Source organism: Scomber scombrus, chromosome 2, assembly GCF_963691925.1.
Source record: "Scomber scombrus chromosome 2, fScoSco1.1, whole genome shotgun sequence".
In the NCBI taxonomy this organism is placed as follows: domain Eukaryota; kingdom Metazoa; phylum Chordata; class Actinopteri; order Scombriformes; family Scombridae; genus Scomber; species Scomber scombrus.
In genome coordinates, this window is record NC_084971.1 from 33,004,643 (window position 1) to 33,023,252 (window position 18,610).

Here is an 18,610-nt window from a genome sequence, read left to right on the forward strand (position 1 = left end):
TTCTTATTATTTTATTGCTTATTGTGCATTTTGTCTTTAAAAAAAGGGGGGGGAAAAGAAATATATATATATAGTTGCAATCAAAATTATTATTTTATATATATAGTTTCTCTAGTTTTATTTCACTTATTGATAGCTTTTATATATTTTATTTCATTTTCATAATCTGTATTTCTGGTATAAATTAGTCTCAAATTGATTTTACTCTTCACTGTCTACACTTGTTCTGCCTTATTATCAGTGTGTCAGTCATCTGTGAAGCACTTTGAAATGCACCAACCTGTATGAAATGTGCTACGCAAATAAAGTGTTTTTGTTATTGAAAAACTTGAATCAAGAGTTGAGCTGTGTAGTCTAGTATGAAGGGTTTATTAACAGCTGCTGGAGAGCAATTCTCCCTTTCAGCCACTAGGAGGAGCTGTAAGCTTCTGTAAACCACCTCCACCTTGTGTTGAAGTAAATCTGACACGGAGAGTTTTTACTGCTGCCCTCAGCTACTTTGACTCGGTAGTAAGTTAGCCTGCTAGCTGACTGACTGGAGGGAACATGATGCAGACGAAGCCACACAAAAGTCCAGCGTGGAAAAACTCAACAATAGGCGCCATGTTGTCACCACGTGCAATTAAACGAGGCGGACATGCTATGTCTAAATAAAGCGTTTGTTTTCTCCAGTGACAGGCTCATAAATGTCATTATCATTGGCTCACAACATGGAAAGGAGCCCTAAAGAATTACCTCCGTGTGTGTTTACCACAATTACTGTTTAAAAACGGTAAAAATTACCATCAGTAGTCAGTCATCAATCAGTGCTTACCTTTCTCTTCTTCCACTTCCTGTAACACCGGTGTTTGTTGTTCATTGAAAATAAATGTGTGTATGTGCAGATACGAATAAGAGTCTAGCAGATCTGCATTTATAGCATTATAACCGTGACTATCAGTGCTGGGACTTCAGCTCAGCCAAAACTTCGCCAGACACACCAAAAAAGGGGCTGAGCGACAGGTAATGAAGTAGATTATATAGTGCAATCAGAAATCAGAAAAAACTTTATTGTCCATTGCAAGGCAGTGGAAATTCATCTTTGGCGTGGTGCTCAATTTACATAGTATAAAAACACACAAGTAAAAGAAGACATAAAACCACATGCAATATGAGACAGCACATAAGAAGATTAAAAACATTGTTAAAAAATATCAAGATTTATTGATGGTGTTTTGACTATGTTTGTTTTTGCTGGAGGGACCCGGTATCGGTGGCCAGATGGGAGCTGTGGAGTGGGTGTGAAGGGTCGTGTATGATGGTGTTGGTTTTCCGTCTGACTGCCTGTGTGTGGAGAGCTGACAGTGAGGACTGTGTGGTGCCTGTTATTTTATTAGCCTGTTTGATAGTTCTTGACAGTATGTTTTTGTCCTTGACAGAGAGAAAGGTGTATCAGGATGAAATATTGTAAGTGATGACCGGCTGATGAGCCTTTTTGTAGATATAGTCACAGTGGACAGAAAACGACAGCATTCTGTCTACCTCAATGCCCAGGTATCTGAAGGAATCCTGCACCTGCTCCACCACCTGCCCTTTGATCTCCAGTAGTTGAAGCAGTGTGTGGGCAGCAACATCAGTCATTCTTCTGTAGCAGCACAGCTCCTTAATCTTGGAGATGTTCAGCTCCAGCGAGCTCTCCTCAATGAGTGTAACGAGCGAGTCCACCTGCTGGCGATAAGCTGCTAGGCTGGTGAAGTCGGTCAGATGAGCCACCAGAGCCATATCGTCTGCATATTTAAGGAGTGTCATATTGTCCGAGTTGCAGGAGATTGTTATTTGTGTAGATGGTAAATAAGATCTGTGTGGGACCCCTGTATTTAGTAAAATGCTGGTGGATCTTTTGCCGTTGAATATTACAAGTTGAGGTCTGTCTTGTAAAAAGTCTCTGATCCATTTGACCAGTACTGGGTGGACCTGAAGTTCAGTGAGGCGGTTGAGCAAGGTCTTTATGTTAACTGTGTTAAAGGCCGAGGAGAAGTCCATATATAAAATCCTGGAGCATGAGTGAGGGTGGTCAAGTGACTGTGTCCATGAGTGTCAGGCAGGCATCCTCCATTCCCCATTTTGCTTCATAGGCAAATTGGAGTGGGTCCAGTTTGTCTACAACTGAGGACAATAGCAGGTCACACACCACCCGCTCCATGCATTTGCATAGGACAGATGTCAATGCGATTGGTCTGTAGTCTTTAGGGACCATATCTTTTGGGGTTTTAGGAACAGGTATGATGGCGGTCTCTTTCCATGTGCCAAGAACGAGACCAGAGTCCAGGAGCAGCTGAAAATACTTAAGTATGATTAAAAATCCATCTGTCTGTCATCTTAGTGTCATAAAGTTTGTCCACAGATTTAAGTTCCAAGAAAAGAAAAGTCCTTTCTCTATTGACATCAGAGCTCAGGGCTCTCAGCTGATCCTGCCCCGTTGTCCCTGGCAGTTGGCAGTATAAGCCAAGGCGGATGACTTTTTTGATAAATACACACACACACACACTAAACTGAAGGAATAACAAGATACATATTATAATAAATATAATAAAAGAAACTTAAAGAGACAAATTTCAGACAGCATATTGAGATGAGTAGCTCCTCCATTTCAGGTTATAGGACAGAAAATGTTCAAGTCATTTTCAACAGCGGAAAATTTGCACTTATATTTATAAATCGGAATATTATTAACTTGTTTTCACATTTAAATGCTTCATTTCTGTTAAAACTCTTTTTATACTGCCTTGTTTCTTTTATAAATATACTTGTTTCTTTTATTTATTGTCTTATCTAAAGAACTTTGAATTGCCTTGGTCAAAAAACACTACAACACAGAAATAGTGTCCTAAAAGGGATAAAATATATCACATCACAAAAAAAATTTAGCTATTACTGAACCCACTCAAATAATTATAACTAATCCTAAAATGGCAGCAGGAAAATAAATAAATAAAATAAAATAAGCAATCGAAACAGTTTGAGTTCTTTATTGAGGGGGTCAGCTGTAGAAAAGGAGCAAACTCTTTATGTTTTAGCACCTTAATTAATACAAGTTATAAAATGAACTGCTGGTTCTCTGGGTTCTCCTGATGTACACAACAACCGGCTGAAGAACATCGTATGTATGACAGATCGGCCTCGGAGAGAGAAGGAGAAGCTTTTAATTCACAGAAACCAAGCCAACAGAAAAGTGTCTTAATTTGGAAAAGAAAAAAATCTGTTATTTTTAATTACAATCAAAGATTAAATTTACAAATTTGGAACCTGGGATTTTAATCAGTGCACATGACATTAGCATGTAACATAAGTTAAAAACACAAAAAGGAATTTTTTTTTACAAATGTTTCCTTTTAACCTGGAATTAGTAGACAGAAAAAAATATTTAAATACTGGGGTGCAGCTGTCTAAGGCATCTTTAATTCATTAGAAAAAAGATCTAGAAGTCTTATACAAAGCAGGAATGAAGCTATACAATGTCACATTATATTTTATTCCTTACACACTGTACAAAGTCCATTTCCTTCGAGGCCGGCCACACCAACCACAACACTAGGCAGCTTAACTTTAGTTTGTTTTTTCTTAATATCCTACATTTACTGTGTCTACCAGACACTCACTGTATATGTACATATTCAAACATGAAAATACAAACATAAATATGAGCAGGCTCTGTCTATCCATCCTAAATGGCATCGCATGTCTCCTGACACATTTTTGAAAAGAGAAAAAAAAGAAAAAAAAGACACCAAATATTGGCCACCTAAATAATTCATCGCCCTTGTGAAGCACTTTGAGGGAAAACTGGTTAAAAGTGCTTTTTTTTAATAATAAATCTGACTTGACTTAAGTTCTTGGTCAAAGTGCCAAGCAGTTGTTTGCTTCAGCAGGCTGCACCATTCATTACACATGTATGTCACAGTATTTAAAACACGCCACAGTGAAAACTCAAAAAAAACCTTCGACACAGACAGTAAAGCTGCTACCTACCGCCTGATGTTCGCCACCTTAAATTTTGACCTAAAAGGCTTATCAGACAATAAAATAAGTTGGTGTATTTCTTAAATGAAAAGGAAACAAGTTCAGACTTCAAACTGACTGATGACCTGTTAGCGAAATAAGTCAGTACATCATCGACATATCAAGACACAAATATGTATGTTTTAAGTAACTTGTGTGAATACTGTACATTAGGCCTAATGCTGGTCATCTGTATATCAAATAAAACATTAATTAAAATGTTCTCAAGTGTTGATTTAGATTTAAAGCTATCACATAGCTGGGAGAAAAAAAAGAAAAAAAAGACGAGTTTTTGCATCTTGTGACACGATTGTCAAGTCAGGCCAAACAATTTACAGCGATGCGTAGGCGACAAATCACCGAAAGCAAACCATGAGTAAAGCAGAATAGCAGAGTTACCCTGGAAGTTAGTCTTTAAAAAAATCAGTACACAGGATGATAGATAGTAGGGCTGAGTATCATTTCAAAATGGTTTGGATAGTGGTGCTGTTGCCATATTTGACTTCTGGTACCAGTATGTGAATTATTCTTCTTTCGATACCTTAAAATATATACAGGTAAAAAACAGTTTTATAGTTAACAAAAAGAAGCTTGAGTTATGTTGTTATAGTTTAAAACTAGTTTTAAAAAAAAAATGGATTTCATTCACAAAAAAACTAAAATTGAAGAACAAAGAAATAAAGAGCATGAATCTGACCAACCTTCGACAAGGACTTTAATACTCAAAGCTATGGACCCACTTCAGTACCGGTCGACCCAAAAAAAAAAAAGGATTGAAATTCGATACCCAGCCCTAAAAAAAGAGAAAGCGTACCCGTTGTGGTATCCCAGAGAAGGATAACCGAATGTGTGTGTAGGAGCCTGGTTTGAATCCAGCAGGGGGGGAAAAGGGAGGGAGGTGTGAGCGGGGTTTGACACAAGGGTTGGTCGACTCCTCTTGTTACTTACATTTCACTAAGAGACCTTTTCCACAGTCATCAACTGACCGTAAATGAAGAAATTCTCTTGAAAGCTGAATGTTTCTGCAGGTATTTGACTTGTGGTGGAGAATTTCAGGTAAGTTAAAACATGAAAATAAACTTCACTTTCATCATCTTGGTACAAACTACTCGGGACAATGAATTAATGCCACGTGGCCATCTGAGGCTTTGGAGAGACTGATCCACTGAGATGTTATTAAAAATCTCCTTTGTAACAACTGAAGATACTGAGAAGGTGTCATTCCTGTTCTCCATGATCTAAATGAAGCCTTTCATCATGTTTTAATCATTAAAAATATTGATTGATTACTTTGGAAGTCGTTTTGGATCCTCTATATCAACAGGGTTCAATCCTAGGCCGACTATTATTCTCCAATTATACGTGTCCACAATGTGACATCAACTGCAATCGTGATAATATATAATAATTCTCCACCACAATAAAGATATGATGTACCAATGAAAATTAGGGGAAGTACACCCCTTCAAAAAGGCCCAAATATCGTCTTTTTAAGAGTTCTCAAACCTCTGTAATACCGTCTCGTTCATCACCAATCAGAGCCAAGACGATATTTAAAACCTTCCGGGCATGTTTAAATGTGTGTCAGATTTGTTTTCAACCATCAGGGTTGTTAAGGGTTTAAACATACCAAAAGTTTGTGCAAATTTCTGTAAATCACACTCATTCCCCATTTGTCTGGAAAATCTGTTTTTTTTTAACAATTTGTACAACAACTTTTTTTAAAGGCACAGTGAGTTCTGGTCCCTCACTGCATATTAAACCCTTTTCATGAGCCTGAGGTGCTGTTTGGCTGTTCTGAGGATCTGAAACTTTGCCATTAGAGATGCCAGGTCTCACAACGCTCTTTACAGCTTGATCGGTTTCCCCACAAAGCTTTACAACTTACATACATGTAGATTACAGATAGTGGAAATGTAGATTTACATTTTAATATGTAAAAATGTTTTTACAGCCTTTTTTTTTTTTTATCTCTGCTGTAAATGTTTTAAGCCTGCTAGTTTGAAGTCTCATTTAGTCAGTTTCATTTTTTTGTATGTTAAAATCTTCCACATAACCTATTGTTTGTGAAACAATTAACAATTGTATTGAAAAATGTTATAGTCTATTAACTATTAATATTATGTATGGTAAGCACATACATACTTTTTTGTTATTTTGCTGATGTAAAAGGTTTAAAAAAGTTTTGTCCAGTGAATTTCATTTAATGGTCCCCAACTTTTTTGGGTATACAAGTTTTTAAATCAGGCAGACTCCTGTTGAAACACAAACAGCTTAAAACAAAATTATCTTTCCACTGAGGTAAAATAATGAATTCTGTTAAATGTACAGTTCTTTTGTCGAATTTTTTTGATGCCAATTTCTGGGAGCTCCTGTCGTTCAAACAAAGAAATGTATATATATATATATATAAATAAAACGTGTGCAAGTAAAACCAATCAGAAGTTGAGGGAATAAAAAAAGAACAAATAGAAGACAAAGAAGGGGAAACTGTGACTGGAGTACTCTGGGTGTTGGGTGTTTTGGCATCTGAATAATCATCTGTGGGGAAATCTTCCCTCAGAGAAGTTCATAAATAAGCAAGTAGAGTCGAGCATGTGTGTCTGAGGCCTCAACGCCATCATCTCATCATCTTTTCAGGCGGAGCTGGTGCTGGTCTCCGCTCAGAGCAGAAAAAAAACAAAAAACAAACTATTATTAATACATTTGCTGGATCAGTTTTAAGTCCACCAGGAAGGATTTGTTTTGTACACCACGCTACGAAGTGTCCCAGAGGAGTGAGAGAAGAGATATACAGACTTTTTTTCTTCTTTTTTTTTGGAGTATGTCCCACTATGGGACAAGTCACAGACACTCCATCTTGGTATAAGCTCTCCTCCTCCGCACCTCCTTCCTCTAACACAGTCTTAAGTTTATGAGAGTCTGTCTGCTCACAGGTTCTTGGTGTTTATGTGAGTCTTGTAATGCTTCGTCAGGTGGTCGCTCCTCATGAAGCGTTTCTGACACTGGCTGCATTCGAAGCGCTTGTCTCCTGCAAGGGGAACAAAAAAGAAGAGAAAGTGTTTTTTAATGTCATATTCAGAGGCTAGAAATCATCATGTGCAGTAGGGCTGGGCAATTCATCGAAAAATAATCGAAACTGACATTTAGAAATACTAATTGATTTAATCTTGCTCATGTCAATTAATGGTGGTGTTCACTGTTGCCATGACAGTAAAGGTTGCATATCTTAAGTGATCATTTTAACCCAAACCATGATCTTTACATAGTTCTAATCAAGTAAACTAGACATTAACCACAGCGTCACACCTTAAAACATCATTATTTTCTCTCCCCTAAAGATCCTCATGTGTGAAATACAAAACAAAAGAAACTGTGAAAATACATAATTGTTCATCAAGGGAGGAGATAATCCTTCATTAATCGCAATCGAGGTTAAAAGTTCAATTAATCGTGATTTTGATTTTTGCCATAATCGCCCAGCCTTAATGTCCAGTGTGATTCAGTGTGTGTGTGTGTGTGTGTGTGTGTGTGTGTGTGTGTGTGTGTGTGTGTGTGTGTGTGTGTGTGTGTGTGTGTGTGTGTGTAGCAGACAGACTGACCTGTATGCGTCCTGGCGTGCCGCTGCAGCTCATCGCTACGCGTGAAACGTTTCCCGCAGAAAACCCAGTTGCAGACGAAGGGCCGCTCGCCGGTGTGCAGCCGGACGTGAGCTCTGAGCAGTGATGTTTTCCTGAAGGTCTTCTCACAGCCTGGGACGTGGCAGATGTGCTTTCTCTTCCCCACCTCGCCGGGCCTGCAGAGAGTTCGCACAGTAAGATATCAGGGTAGATGTGACTAATTAACATGACCCCATAACAACATGACTGCATTGGTTTTAACATCAAAGGAGTCTTTAACCCTCCTCGTTGTCCTCGAGTCAAGGAAGGAAGGGAGGAAGAAGGAAGGAAAGGAGGGAGGAAGGAAGGAAGGAGGGAGAAAGGAAAAGAGGAAGGAAGGAAAGAAGGACAGAGGAAAGAATGAAGGGAGGAAGGTAGGGGGAGGAAAGAAAGAGAAAGAGGGATGGAGGAAAGAAGGAAGGGAGGAAGGTAGGGGAGGAAAGAAAGAGAAGGAGGGAGGAAGGAAATAAGGAAGGGAGGAAAGAGAGAGGAAGGAAGGAGGGAAGGAAAGAAGGAGGGAGGGAGGAAGGAATAAAGGGGGATGGAGGAAGGAAAGAAGGAAGGAAAGAGAGAAGGAGGGAGGGAAGAATGACAAACGGAAGGAAGGAAGGGAGGAAAGAAGGAACAGTCAAAACTGACAGGGTCAATTTGAAATGTAATATAATATTCGTAACTATGTTTCAATTAGTGTATAATCGCCTGGAAATGAGAACTGTTGTGTTTTCGTTGGCTTAGAATTAACCCTTTATATCTTTATAAAGGGCAGGTCCGCTTCCACTGACATGTTCCTACAGAAGCCCAGAACAGACCAACTAAACACTGGCTCTATAAAGGCCTTTGTGTTTCAGCACAAGTTTCTTGGCCACTGGAAATTCTCCAACACGCGGAGAGGGAGAGGGAGGGACATTCCTCTGGTTGCAATCTGCAAACTCACCACTAGATGGCATTAAATCTTACCAACTGCACAAAGGGACATTAAACCTTGAAAATATGAAATTCATGCAAAAAAGATCAGAAACCTTATTCGGTAAGTATATTAAAAAAAGGATTTTGAATTCATTGTTTATAAGAGATGGCATATCTGTCATTTTGTTTTTAACATTAAGAAAACAAATCTTTGCTCCCACAACCCCAAATATTATTTATTTATTTATTACACAAAGGACTCAACATGTTAAAGAGCAGGTATCTAATGATAATAATGATCAAATACAATAAAAATTATGTCTAAATATAAGAAAAGTATCAAACTATTAATCCATTCTGGTCTATTTTGTGAATGTTTCACTCAGCTCAAAACCCTGGTAAACCTGCCAAAGTACAAATTAGCAGATGAGCCAAAAGTACAATTTGGACACATTTATTTTACATATTTCAGTAATGTGTCCATCATCATCCATAATCAATCAAATCTTCATCAGTTCCTCGTGTCTGAATAAACACTTATGGCGCCACACTCACCTTTTTTCCGCGTCTTTACAGTTCGGGCAGGTGCAGGCCATGCGTCGCTTCTTCTCTCCCGGCTGGCCGGGAAGCTCCAGAGTCAGAGTCTGATCCACCTGGATGGCCGACTGGCCCTGCGCCGTCGCCAGCTGGATCCCCCCCCCCTGCATCGTCTGCACGGTCAGGTGCTGCTGGCCTAAAAAACACAGACAGACATGCTGTAAGAGACGCAGCGGGGCTCCACACAGAGCTGCCAAGCTCCTAATTAGACTACGAGTTCAGTGGTGAGAGCTGAGAATCTATTTAATGATTAATGGCGACATTAACATAATACAGACACATGAAAGCAGAGAACTGACAACATACTCAAAGCAGATGGAGTTTCTATCTGCGGTTGATTAAGAGTTTGAAGGCCTACACAGTTAATCCAAGCTACAAAATGTGATCAGTTAGGATGTTTTGTTTTCAATTTGTTGGTGTTAAGACCTCATTTTATAAAAGAAAGATTATTACTGAATATTTTTAAGCATGTGATGTTTCCCATTAATTATATAGACTGTTGCCACCCGCCATAGTCTAATTGTGCCGCCACAGTTTCATAGTAAGCCGAACATGTCTGTACTTCTCTTCCTGAACCAGAGCTGCTACTCTGCTATTTAAATAGTGGAAATCCAGATAAGACATGTAGATAATCATTTTTTTAACTTATTTACATCTCCAACAAACCAACTACGACCCGGATCGTCTTCTAAGGCATCTGGAAGTCGAGTCTTTTATTGATAAGCAGATGGTTAGTTTAGTTAAGTAAATTATATGTTAATAAAGAACAACACTATTCAATTATTCTGGTCCCAGTTTATAGTTTTGTGTCCAGAGAAAATCATTTAAAAAAACCTGAGGAGTAAGTGACCCTATACTCAGGTTTATTACAATCTTGGGTGTATTAAGCAAACATCAGCTCACCTCCTGCGTTCGTTATGGTGACGGGAACCCCCTGAACCTGGACCCCGTTGATGCTGATCGTCTGCACCGCCTGGGTCGCCGACGAGAGCTGTGACGGGTTCAACGCGATGATTCCCCCCGCCGGTGCAATTTTAGCCAGAGTGCGCTCCTTACGCCCCCCAGCCAGCGTCCTCTTGGTGCCGGCGACGGGCATCGGGGAGGAGGTGGAGGTGGTGGTGACGATGGAAGTGGTGGGAGTCGTCGTCGTGGAGACCGTATCCTGGATCTGGACAGACTGCCACTCGCCCGATGCTGTTTTGAAGAGGATCTGAGGAGAGGAACGAGTTTAGTGTTTCGTCCTTTAAGATTTAAACAGCAGCACAATGAGGCTGAAAGTTAACATTGTTCTTAATAATCAGGATTAATGCAATTTGTATGTAATTAGGATTATTTCAGGACGTATCACTGACTACTTCTTCTTCTTGCTAATGTCTAACTAAGTATTATTTTTAGTTTTTTTGTTAAATAGCATCAAATCCTTTGACTTTTTGTCCTCTTGTTTTCATTGGAAACAAGCAGTGAACACAACACTGACATATCATCACCTTTTAAGCAGTTACTAATCAACATTAAGGTTGTTCCATTGCAGGAACTTCGGGGTAATTTTACCGGGCTCAAGTACCTCCCCTGAAGGACAATCTCCTGGAACTCTTACAAGGGGCAAAAACGAGTCCCTGCCTCGGGGTAGGTACTCTGTGCACCCCGAAAAATTCCTGGGTGGGGCTTGAGGTTGACTCTTTGCTGATTGGGTATACTCAAAGCGGGATGTGACGTAAACAGACAGCGCCAAAACAAGCGCCTATAATCTGTTGCAGAATGATTATATCACCTCCAGAGGCCGGTGGGTCCTATCAGGGACCAACGGCTGAGAGGACGTTCCTGTAAAGTTCCCGCCTCCTAAATTTCACCCAGAGCTTTCTTAATGGAAACGGGACAATCATCGTTCATCTGGAGTCGTGTTTCTTGTGTTTTTTCTGCTTGTAAGTTTTTAGCTGCTAAATGCTCCACTATGTTCACCAGCTAGTCTACAGCTAACTGTGTCTGTTTGGTTGGTGTTGAGCAGGTAGAGTACCGGTGGTGTTTTACAGAGAGCCAATCAGACGTCAGGACTGAAGTCAGAGAGGTGACTCGGTGTGTGGATGAATACCTGTGTGGGTGTCGGGTCTGAAACCTGCAGGTTGGAGGGCACCGACTGTCTCTGCGGGACTTGCGGCAGTGTGGCGGAGGCGGCCTGCACCACCTTCAGGGCCTGCTGGGGGATCTGAACCATCGAAGACTCGTGTTTGGGTTGGACCAGCTGGACCTGCTGCACCATGGCTGGCTGCCCGGGACTCTGCACGATCAGCAGGTTGTTTCCTGCCTGTAAATACAGAAAAGAGATACTGTCATCTGGAGTGACGTGAACATAAATGAGAGGGGAAGCTGCTGATGTACAAGAAAGCTGTTTGGTTGGAGTTTTGGCTTCAACTAAGGATTATTTTATTAATTTTATCACCATTTTCTGACATTTTATGGACCAAAAATATAATCGATTAAGCGAGAAAATAATCAAAATATTAGTCGATGAGTTGTTTGGTCAATAAAACGTAAATCTGAACTGTTTCCTACAGTCTGAAACGCTGTCCTTAAATGTCTTTTTTTTGTCCCAAACAACAGTCAAAATCTTAAAGATATTCAGTTTACTGTCAAACAAAAAGAAACCAGAAAATATTCACATTTGAGAAGAGCTGCACCAATTAGTGGATTCATCGATCGGCTATTGGCAGATATAATCGATTAGTGTTGACAGGTCATAAGGAATTACATTGGTGAGTAGAAATAATAGAAAAGTCGTAATAAATTGTAAGATAGTTCCCGTTAACTCTCTCTACCTGGATGATGTTGTCTCCAGCTTCTATCAGGATCGTCTCCATCTGTTCCGGGGGGGGAGAGGCCGCCTGTGCAGGAGGAGGCTGAGCAGCCAGAACCACTTTCTTCTTCCTCCCTCGTCGTCCCTTTCCTGAAGCGGGAGCTGCCGCCGCCACCTCCGTAATGATCTGAGTCCCGCCCATCTCTCCTGTGGCCACGTTGATCGGCAGTGTGAGCCCCCCGGGGAGCTGAACCATGTTGGTGTGGTTTGACTTTCGTATTTTGGGCGAGGGTTTAATGGCGACTGTCTTCTGCGGCGTGATGGGAGCGGTGGCAGCCGCCGGCATCGTCATGGGGGTGGTGATGATGGCCTGGTTGGTGCCTGGTATGAGCTGGAACTGACCCCCTTGAGGCATCATCTGGATGGTCTGGGCGCCTTGGATCTGAGGCATCATCTGGTACTGGATGTTGGCAGGTGCGGCGGTGTTGGTGCGAGCCGGGCTCTGCTGGATCGTGAGCACGATGGGGCTGCCGGGGGCGGTGGAGCCCAAACCGGCGGGGAGCTGGATCACATTGCCCTTGGTTGACAGGAAGCCCAGGTTTTTGGGCGGGGCGGGGGCGATCGGAGCCGGCTTTATAGGGAGGAGCCTGCGAGGCTGCGGCTGAGCTGGAGGAGAGGTGACAGGAGCCTGAGCAGCAGGGGGGCCGATTTTACTGCAGGTTGCAGCCAGGAGGGCCAGAGGAGAGGGCTGAGTGTCCTGCAGAGAGGAACACAGACAGACCAATCAGATACAGCAGAGAACGTCTCTACCACAACCTGTCAAGGCAGATGTTCTCCCACTTTGAGCCTGGTTCTGGTTCTGAGGTTTCTTCCTGTTAAAAGGGAGTTTTTTCTTGCCACTGTCGCCAAATGTTTGCTCATGTGGGAATGTTGGGTCTCTTTAAAATTAAACCTGACGAGTATGGTTTAGACCTGCTCTATGTGTAAAGTGCCTTGAGATGACTTTGTTGTGATTTGGCGCTATACAAATAAAGATTAATTGATTGATTGAACGTGACAGTGAACACTATTTAGGATTTTTAAGTATGTTTGAAAGTGACGTGCACACTATTCCACCAGGCAAGCAATCCGCCTTTTAAATTAAGATGCACTGTTATTACAGTAATTACGGCAGCCCAATCAAATCTGAACAAGTGTCTTTCGGTTACCATAATTACTGTAGTAGCAGCACAACTAAACCCAATTGTTCTAACTTGCTCGAATTTAGCTGATTTGGTCACTTTGATCAGATGTTTGTGCTTCTACTGAGGGTCAGGAGGCTACGTAGATAAATGTTGTGTTTTTTTGTGGCTAAAATACGATCAGGAGTCTTCATGGGTCATTTCATTTAAAAAATTGACCAGATACTCTATGCTGTCTTCTGCGTTTACAGTGTTGTACGCTCTGGACACTATGCCGGCATAAATATCCCACAATTAGTTCAGGCTTTATGGTTCGCACGGGTTACCATGGTTACGCGTCTCTGACTGGCCAATAGGGTCTTCGGACGTGACGTGATAATAACGGCTCAGTGATACACACCGTAATTATCAATGACCTTACATGCTGATGAATATATGAAACATAACTGATAAGATAAATGGTCCGCAGCCAGAAATGAACTACAGTTACTAATGAATAGATTAATTTGAAACCATCTTACAGTCTCCTGCCTGGATGAGAATAACAAAACGAGGGGAGGCGGTTCTCGATTCCCATCCTCAACCGTAATGTTAATATTGAGTATGTAGAGCCTTGTATGTGATTTTCGGACAAAGCGCTGGTTCCATTAACACAATAATGACGTCATATTGATTTAATCTCCAAACCAATTTGATCCATTTCTATATTTTAGAGCTGTAAAAACACTATATACACATTCATTTTAGCTAGACTTCTCCTAATGTGACCCACAGTATACACAAATGGAAATAAAATGCACCTTTTTTTAAAGTTTGTGCAGCTAATACACATTTTTATATATGTAAAATATAGAGGTTGAGCTGTGTTTATCAAAAAAAAAAAAATCAGCATTTTTTTTCTTCCATAAGATGAATTCAACATTAATTAATGACTGATGGTGATACAGTCAAAATCACTAAACTTCGATCCCGGCTCAGAAAAGGACTCGACTGTTACTCACTTGTGTGGCAGCGTTGGAGGGCTGAAGGTATTCGCTGGGACTGACAGCAACAGTGGTGGCCATGCTGTCCTGTTGTTCTGGAAAACACACACACACACACACACACACACACACACACACACACACACACACACACACACACACACACACACACACACACACACACACACACACACACACACACACACACACACACACACACACACACACACACACACACACACAGAGAGTCAGATTCAGGCAGCATCTATTTTCAGCTGATTGTCTGTTTGAGATCATCACTGGAAATTCCTACGAAACACAAACACATCTAAAGACGGCCAGCTGTGTAATTATCATCACTACACTAATGAGGATATTAATATAACTTTCTATTTCTCAAGCAAAAAAAAAAAGCCAAACTTTTGCTGGTTTCAGTCTCTCAAATGAGCAGATTAGAAGCTTTCTTGTGTCATACATGAACTTTTTTTAGGGTTTTTAGATTATTGACTTTTTATATTTTATAGACAAAACAATAAATCGAAAGCATAATAAAGCCGATTGATCATTAGTTCAGCCGTAGTGGAGACTTTCATATAAACCTGTTTATTTATACTCTTCTAGAAAGTTTATAAAGATGCACTGTTAACGTTTACTAACATTATATTAACTACTGGGACTTAGAAAAAGTATTTAATGTGGATTTCTCACATCTAGTTTCTCACGTATAGGAGCTCATACTTATGTGTTATTTATGGTATTAATTCGGTGCATTATGCCTTTAAATCAACAGCAGACAGTATAGAGAGTTTTTTAAATGTGTTAAACATATTTTCTTAATATCAATCATTGAAAACACTTAAAAACTGATTGAAACAAGTATTTAATTATAGGTTCTATAACCTTTTTTTTTTAGTATCACTGCACACGTTTAATTTGCACTTCAGTCAATATCACCTTTCAAATTTAAGGTTAATTTTCATGTCTGAGATGTAAGTAACGAACATTAACACTCGAGGCTGGATACTGGATTTTTGCAGCTAATGCTGATACTGTATTGGCCCAATAATCTTATATATACAGAATATATACATAAACACACATCAGGCACTTATGACAAAGATATGTGATGTTTAACAGTGAACTTTACTGTATAAAATGACATCAGTGCACTGAAATGGGAAACTTCACTGGGAATTTCTTGACTTATAAATAACTATAAATTTAAAAAAAACAACCAAAAAACATCTGTACATATATATATATTAACTTACAGATATATTAATACATAACTTGAGTTAAGACAAAGGCTCAAATATACAGTAAACGCTGTCTACATAGCCTTAAAATAAATAAATATCTATATCGGACAACATATGGGCCGATATAATAGTTGGTTAAAATCTATAAAATGACTGGTTTTCTATCTCTGGTCGTAAACCTCCAGACGCTCAAACCGCGGATGTTTTCGGTTACATTAAGTACTGTTGTTGGTCTTTAAAGGTAATTCGTCAGGATTTGTTTGGCGCTCCGATAACAATAATCTACATCGAGGTAACGACTGTGCTGCTTTAAAAAAAAAGGAAGAGCAAAACATCTCATGGATCTAAAGCTAATGTACAGTAACAATAAACATCAAATAACAACTGTAGCTTATACTGGCAAACATTCAGAGGCTGTTTTTTCTTTCTTGGACTGCAGTCAAGAACATAAAGACACTATATTTATTGAGTTACGTTTACTTTCTGTTCATACAGGCAGCATAAGTACATTTAGGGCCGGCTGCCCAATGGTTCAAAGAGCGGGGTAAATCTTGAGCAACACGCTTTAAACAAAAAAAAAAGGTTAAATATGAGACTATACGTATGATTTGAGTGCAATCGAAGCTTTTTTAAAATATATATCCTACATATATAATCTGTGACCGATACATTTGCAGATTAAAAGCAGGCAGATTGTGATTTTAAAGTGGACGTAGAGCTCAGAGGTTGTTTTAAGGTTTATCTCCACATACAGTCACATCATCAGACATTCATAGAACATAGAAAACAAAGTGAAAAATGATCAGTGTGTTTGTCGTATTTTAAGGACATCGGCTGAGCACGAGGGGCTCGATCGTAACCACATGACAACCACACAGCAGACGAAGAAGCGACAAGTGTGAAGTGTACGAGCCGGCTGGAGGAGGGGAGGAAGAGGAGGAAGAGGAGGAGGAGCGGTGGGGAAAGTACCAACTCATCTGCTTTCCTCAAATCCAGTCAGCATTAAAGCAGGCTCGTTACAGTCGAGTCAGACAGAAAAGCATTTGTATAATAAAAAGAGCTTTTAAATACAGTGGACACATAAGATCAGCAGGTTTAAGAGCCCGAAGTAACGATCAGAAATGAGCCAAAACTGAAGCTCCATCACAACCAAACTCAACCCAAACAATATCTAAAATACAACCAACCAACTGCTTAATTCTTCCACCTCATCTATCAAGATCGACCTTTACACTGACTCAAAAAACTGCTTCATGTTGTGGCAGCAAACCAAACAGACAGCAGCTGGTACCTTAAAAAAAACAGCAGTCAGGAGCTCAAATGAGCGTTTAAACTTGCTGTAATGATTCCTCCTGTTCATACCGACTATTAGAAGATCCCTTCATAATGTTTACAATGTAAGTGACAAAATCCACAGTCCTCCTTCTGTGTAAACAAGGATTTAAAAGTTGATCTGAAGCTAATATGAAGCTTCAGTCGTCCAAATGAGTCAAATCAAGTCTTCTATGTTTCAACGTTACAGTGTTTTTGGTACAAAAGTCCCTCTTTTTGTTACTATTCTTCCACCACAGCTCAACAGGGAAACACAAACAGGAAACTTACAATGTAAAGTGATGATGGGTTACGGGTTAAGGGGTCAAAATCCACAGTCTGTCCACACAGTTTCATTTTAGAGAAGTAGATGTGAAGCTTTTATTCAGTCATATCAAGTGATATCTGACACATTTACAATATTTTATAGCATCAAATTCCCTCTCAGTGTTTCCCTGTTGAGCTGTGGTGGGAGTATAGTAACAAAAAGAGACTTTGACACTAAAAACACTGTAACGTTGAAACATAGAAAGACTTGATTTGACTCATTTGGACGACTGAAGCTTCACATTAGCTTCAGATCAACTTTTAAATACATATTTTTACACATAACAGTAGATTTAGTCCTCCATCACTTCCATTATAAGTACATTACGAAGGGATCTTCTAATCAGTATGAACAGGAAGAATGATTACAGCAACAAAAACACACTTTAATCTTCACTTAGGTGCCTTGCTGATGTTTTAAAACACACTTGTAAAAACTACGAAGCTTTCCTTTAAACTTTCACAGCCTCTATATCTCTCTCTAAAGCTGAGACACACATATGAACACATACTAACGTGGATGTGTTGTGGCACAGAGAGCTGCTAAGTCAGCAGATATCTTCACAACAATGAACCCTTTTACTTCTTCATTTCCTTTTTCTACACGCACGACCAGCAAATGCACATGTGTCTTAAAAAGCAACTGCGAGTAATAACACATAAAGAGAGAGAGAAGGAGGAAATAAAAGGGGGAAGAAAAGAGGGCCTTGAATTTGTGCAGATAGCATTAGCAACCAGGCTAATAACTAACCAAGGGGCTAGCGGCTAAGTTAAGCTGATTTGATCCGAGTGGAGCTTAGTTTGGGCCGGGTACCTGCACCGTGCATGTGTGCATGTTATGGAGGATTTGACTTGTTGTTTTTTTTAAAGATTTTTTTTAACACAACAAGAAGTAGCAGCTGTTTTACTCAGCTAGCAAGTCAAACTCTCTTTGATTTAAAAAAAAAAAAAGAGAGAGAGAGGAAAAAAAAGAAAAGAAGGTAGCCGTTTTCCGGAAGTGCGTTGCTTCTTTTTTTTTTTTTTTTTGCTTCACACCACAAGCCGGAGAGTCACCCGCTTAAAAAATATACTCATTTGCACCACATCGGTGTTGCAACCTCTTCCTCTTCCTCCTCTCCGCTCACAATAAATATCATGTTTTAAACGAAGCACAGAATGTAATATAAACACCAATGTTTTAATTCCTACCCACCGCTCATGACGACATTCGCTCTCCGTTGAGCCTTGAAGACCGAGCCCGCTTGGAGGAGTCCGCCCGCGCTGCTGCACCAATCCCCGGACAATGGCTGCGTGAGCGACGGCCCCTCCGATCAATCGCCTGGAGCTGTCGTTCCTGATTGAAATTCGACTCGGCCAATCGGAACGCGCCGTTTTGCTACGTCAATCGATGGATGACGGCTCAGCCAATCGGATGTCGTGGTTACTCGAGGAGGGGGCGGGTCCTCTCCGGAAAGCAGCGGAGCCGTTTCACTGACGTCCCCAACGGCCAATGTGAGTTTCGAGAGGCAGTTCGGTCAAAATGAGAATGACAACCGCGCTGATCAATGAGCTTTAAGAC

General features: G+C 40.3%; 1 protein-coding gene across 3 annotated transcripts; it reads right to left on the reverse strand.

The window, feature by feature from the left end:
• Positions 1-3,023: 3,023 nt before the first annotated feature.
• On the reverse strand, positions 3,024-18,320 carry sp2 (sp2 transcription factor). Of its 3 annotated transcripts, none has more exons than XM_062437857.1 (8): positions 18,245-18,320; positions 14,174-14,250; positions 12,014-12,748; positions 11,290-11,502; positions 10,104-10,410; positions 9,159-9,336; positions 7,641-7,834; positions 3,024-7,069 (listed from the first exon to the last, which is right to left on the reverse strand). In XM_062437857.1, the coding sequence occupies exons 1-8, from the start codon at positions 18,249-18,251 to the stop codon at positions 6,969-6,971; spliced, it is 1,812 nt and encodes a 603-aa protein (XP_062293841.1). In that variant the 5' UTR covers positions 18,252-18,320; the 3' UTR covers positions 3,024-6,968. The 3 variants fall into 3 exon arrangements, with proteins under 3 accessions (XP_062293841.1, XP_062293842.1, XP_062293840.1); XM_062437858.1 differs by having other exon boundaries at positions 14,174-14,242; positions 18,245-18,269; XM_062437856.1 differs by lacking the exon at positions 18,245-18,320 and having other exon boundaries at positions 14,174-14,978.
• Between the last annotated feature and the right edge of the window lie 290 nt (positions 18,321-18,610).

Bases quoted from the DNA above. Each gene is read 5' to 3' on its own strand.
- sp2 (XM_062437856.1), bottom strand. From the start codon at position 14,452: ATGATCTCAAACAGACAATCAGCTGAAAATAGATGCTGCCTGAATCTG. The intron at 11,503-12,013 runs GTAGAGAGAGTT...CTGTATTTACAG, and splicing joins CTGGAGACAACATCATCCAG to GCAGGAAACAACCTGCTGAT. The intron at 7,835-9,158 runs GTGAGTGTGGCG...AACTCTCTGCAG, and splicing joins TGTAAAGACGCGGAAAAAAG to GCCCGGCGAGGTGGGGAAGA.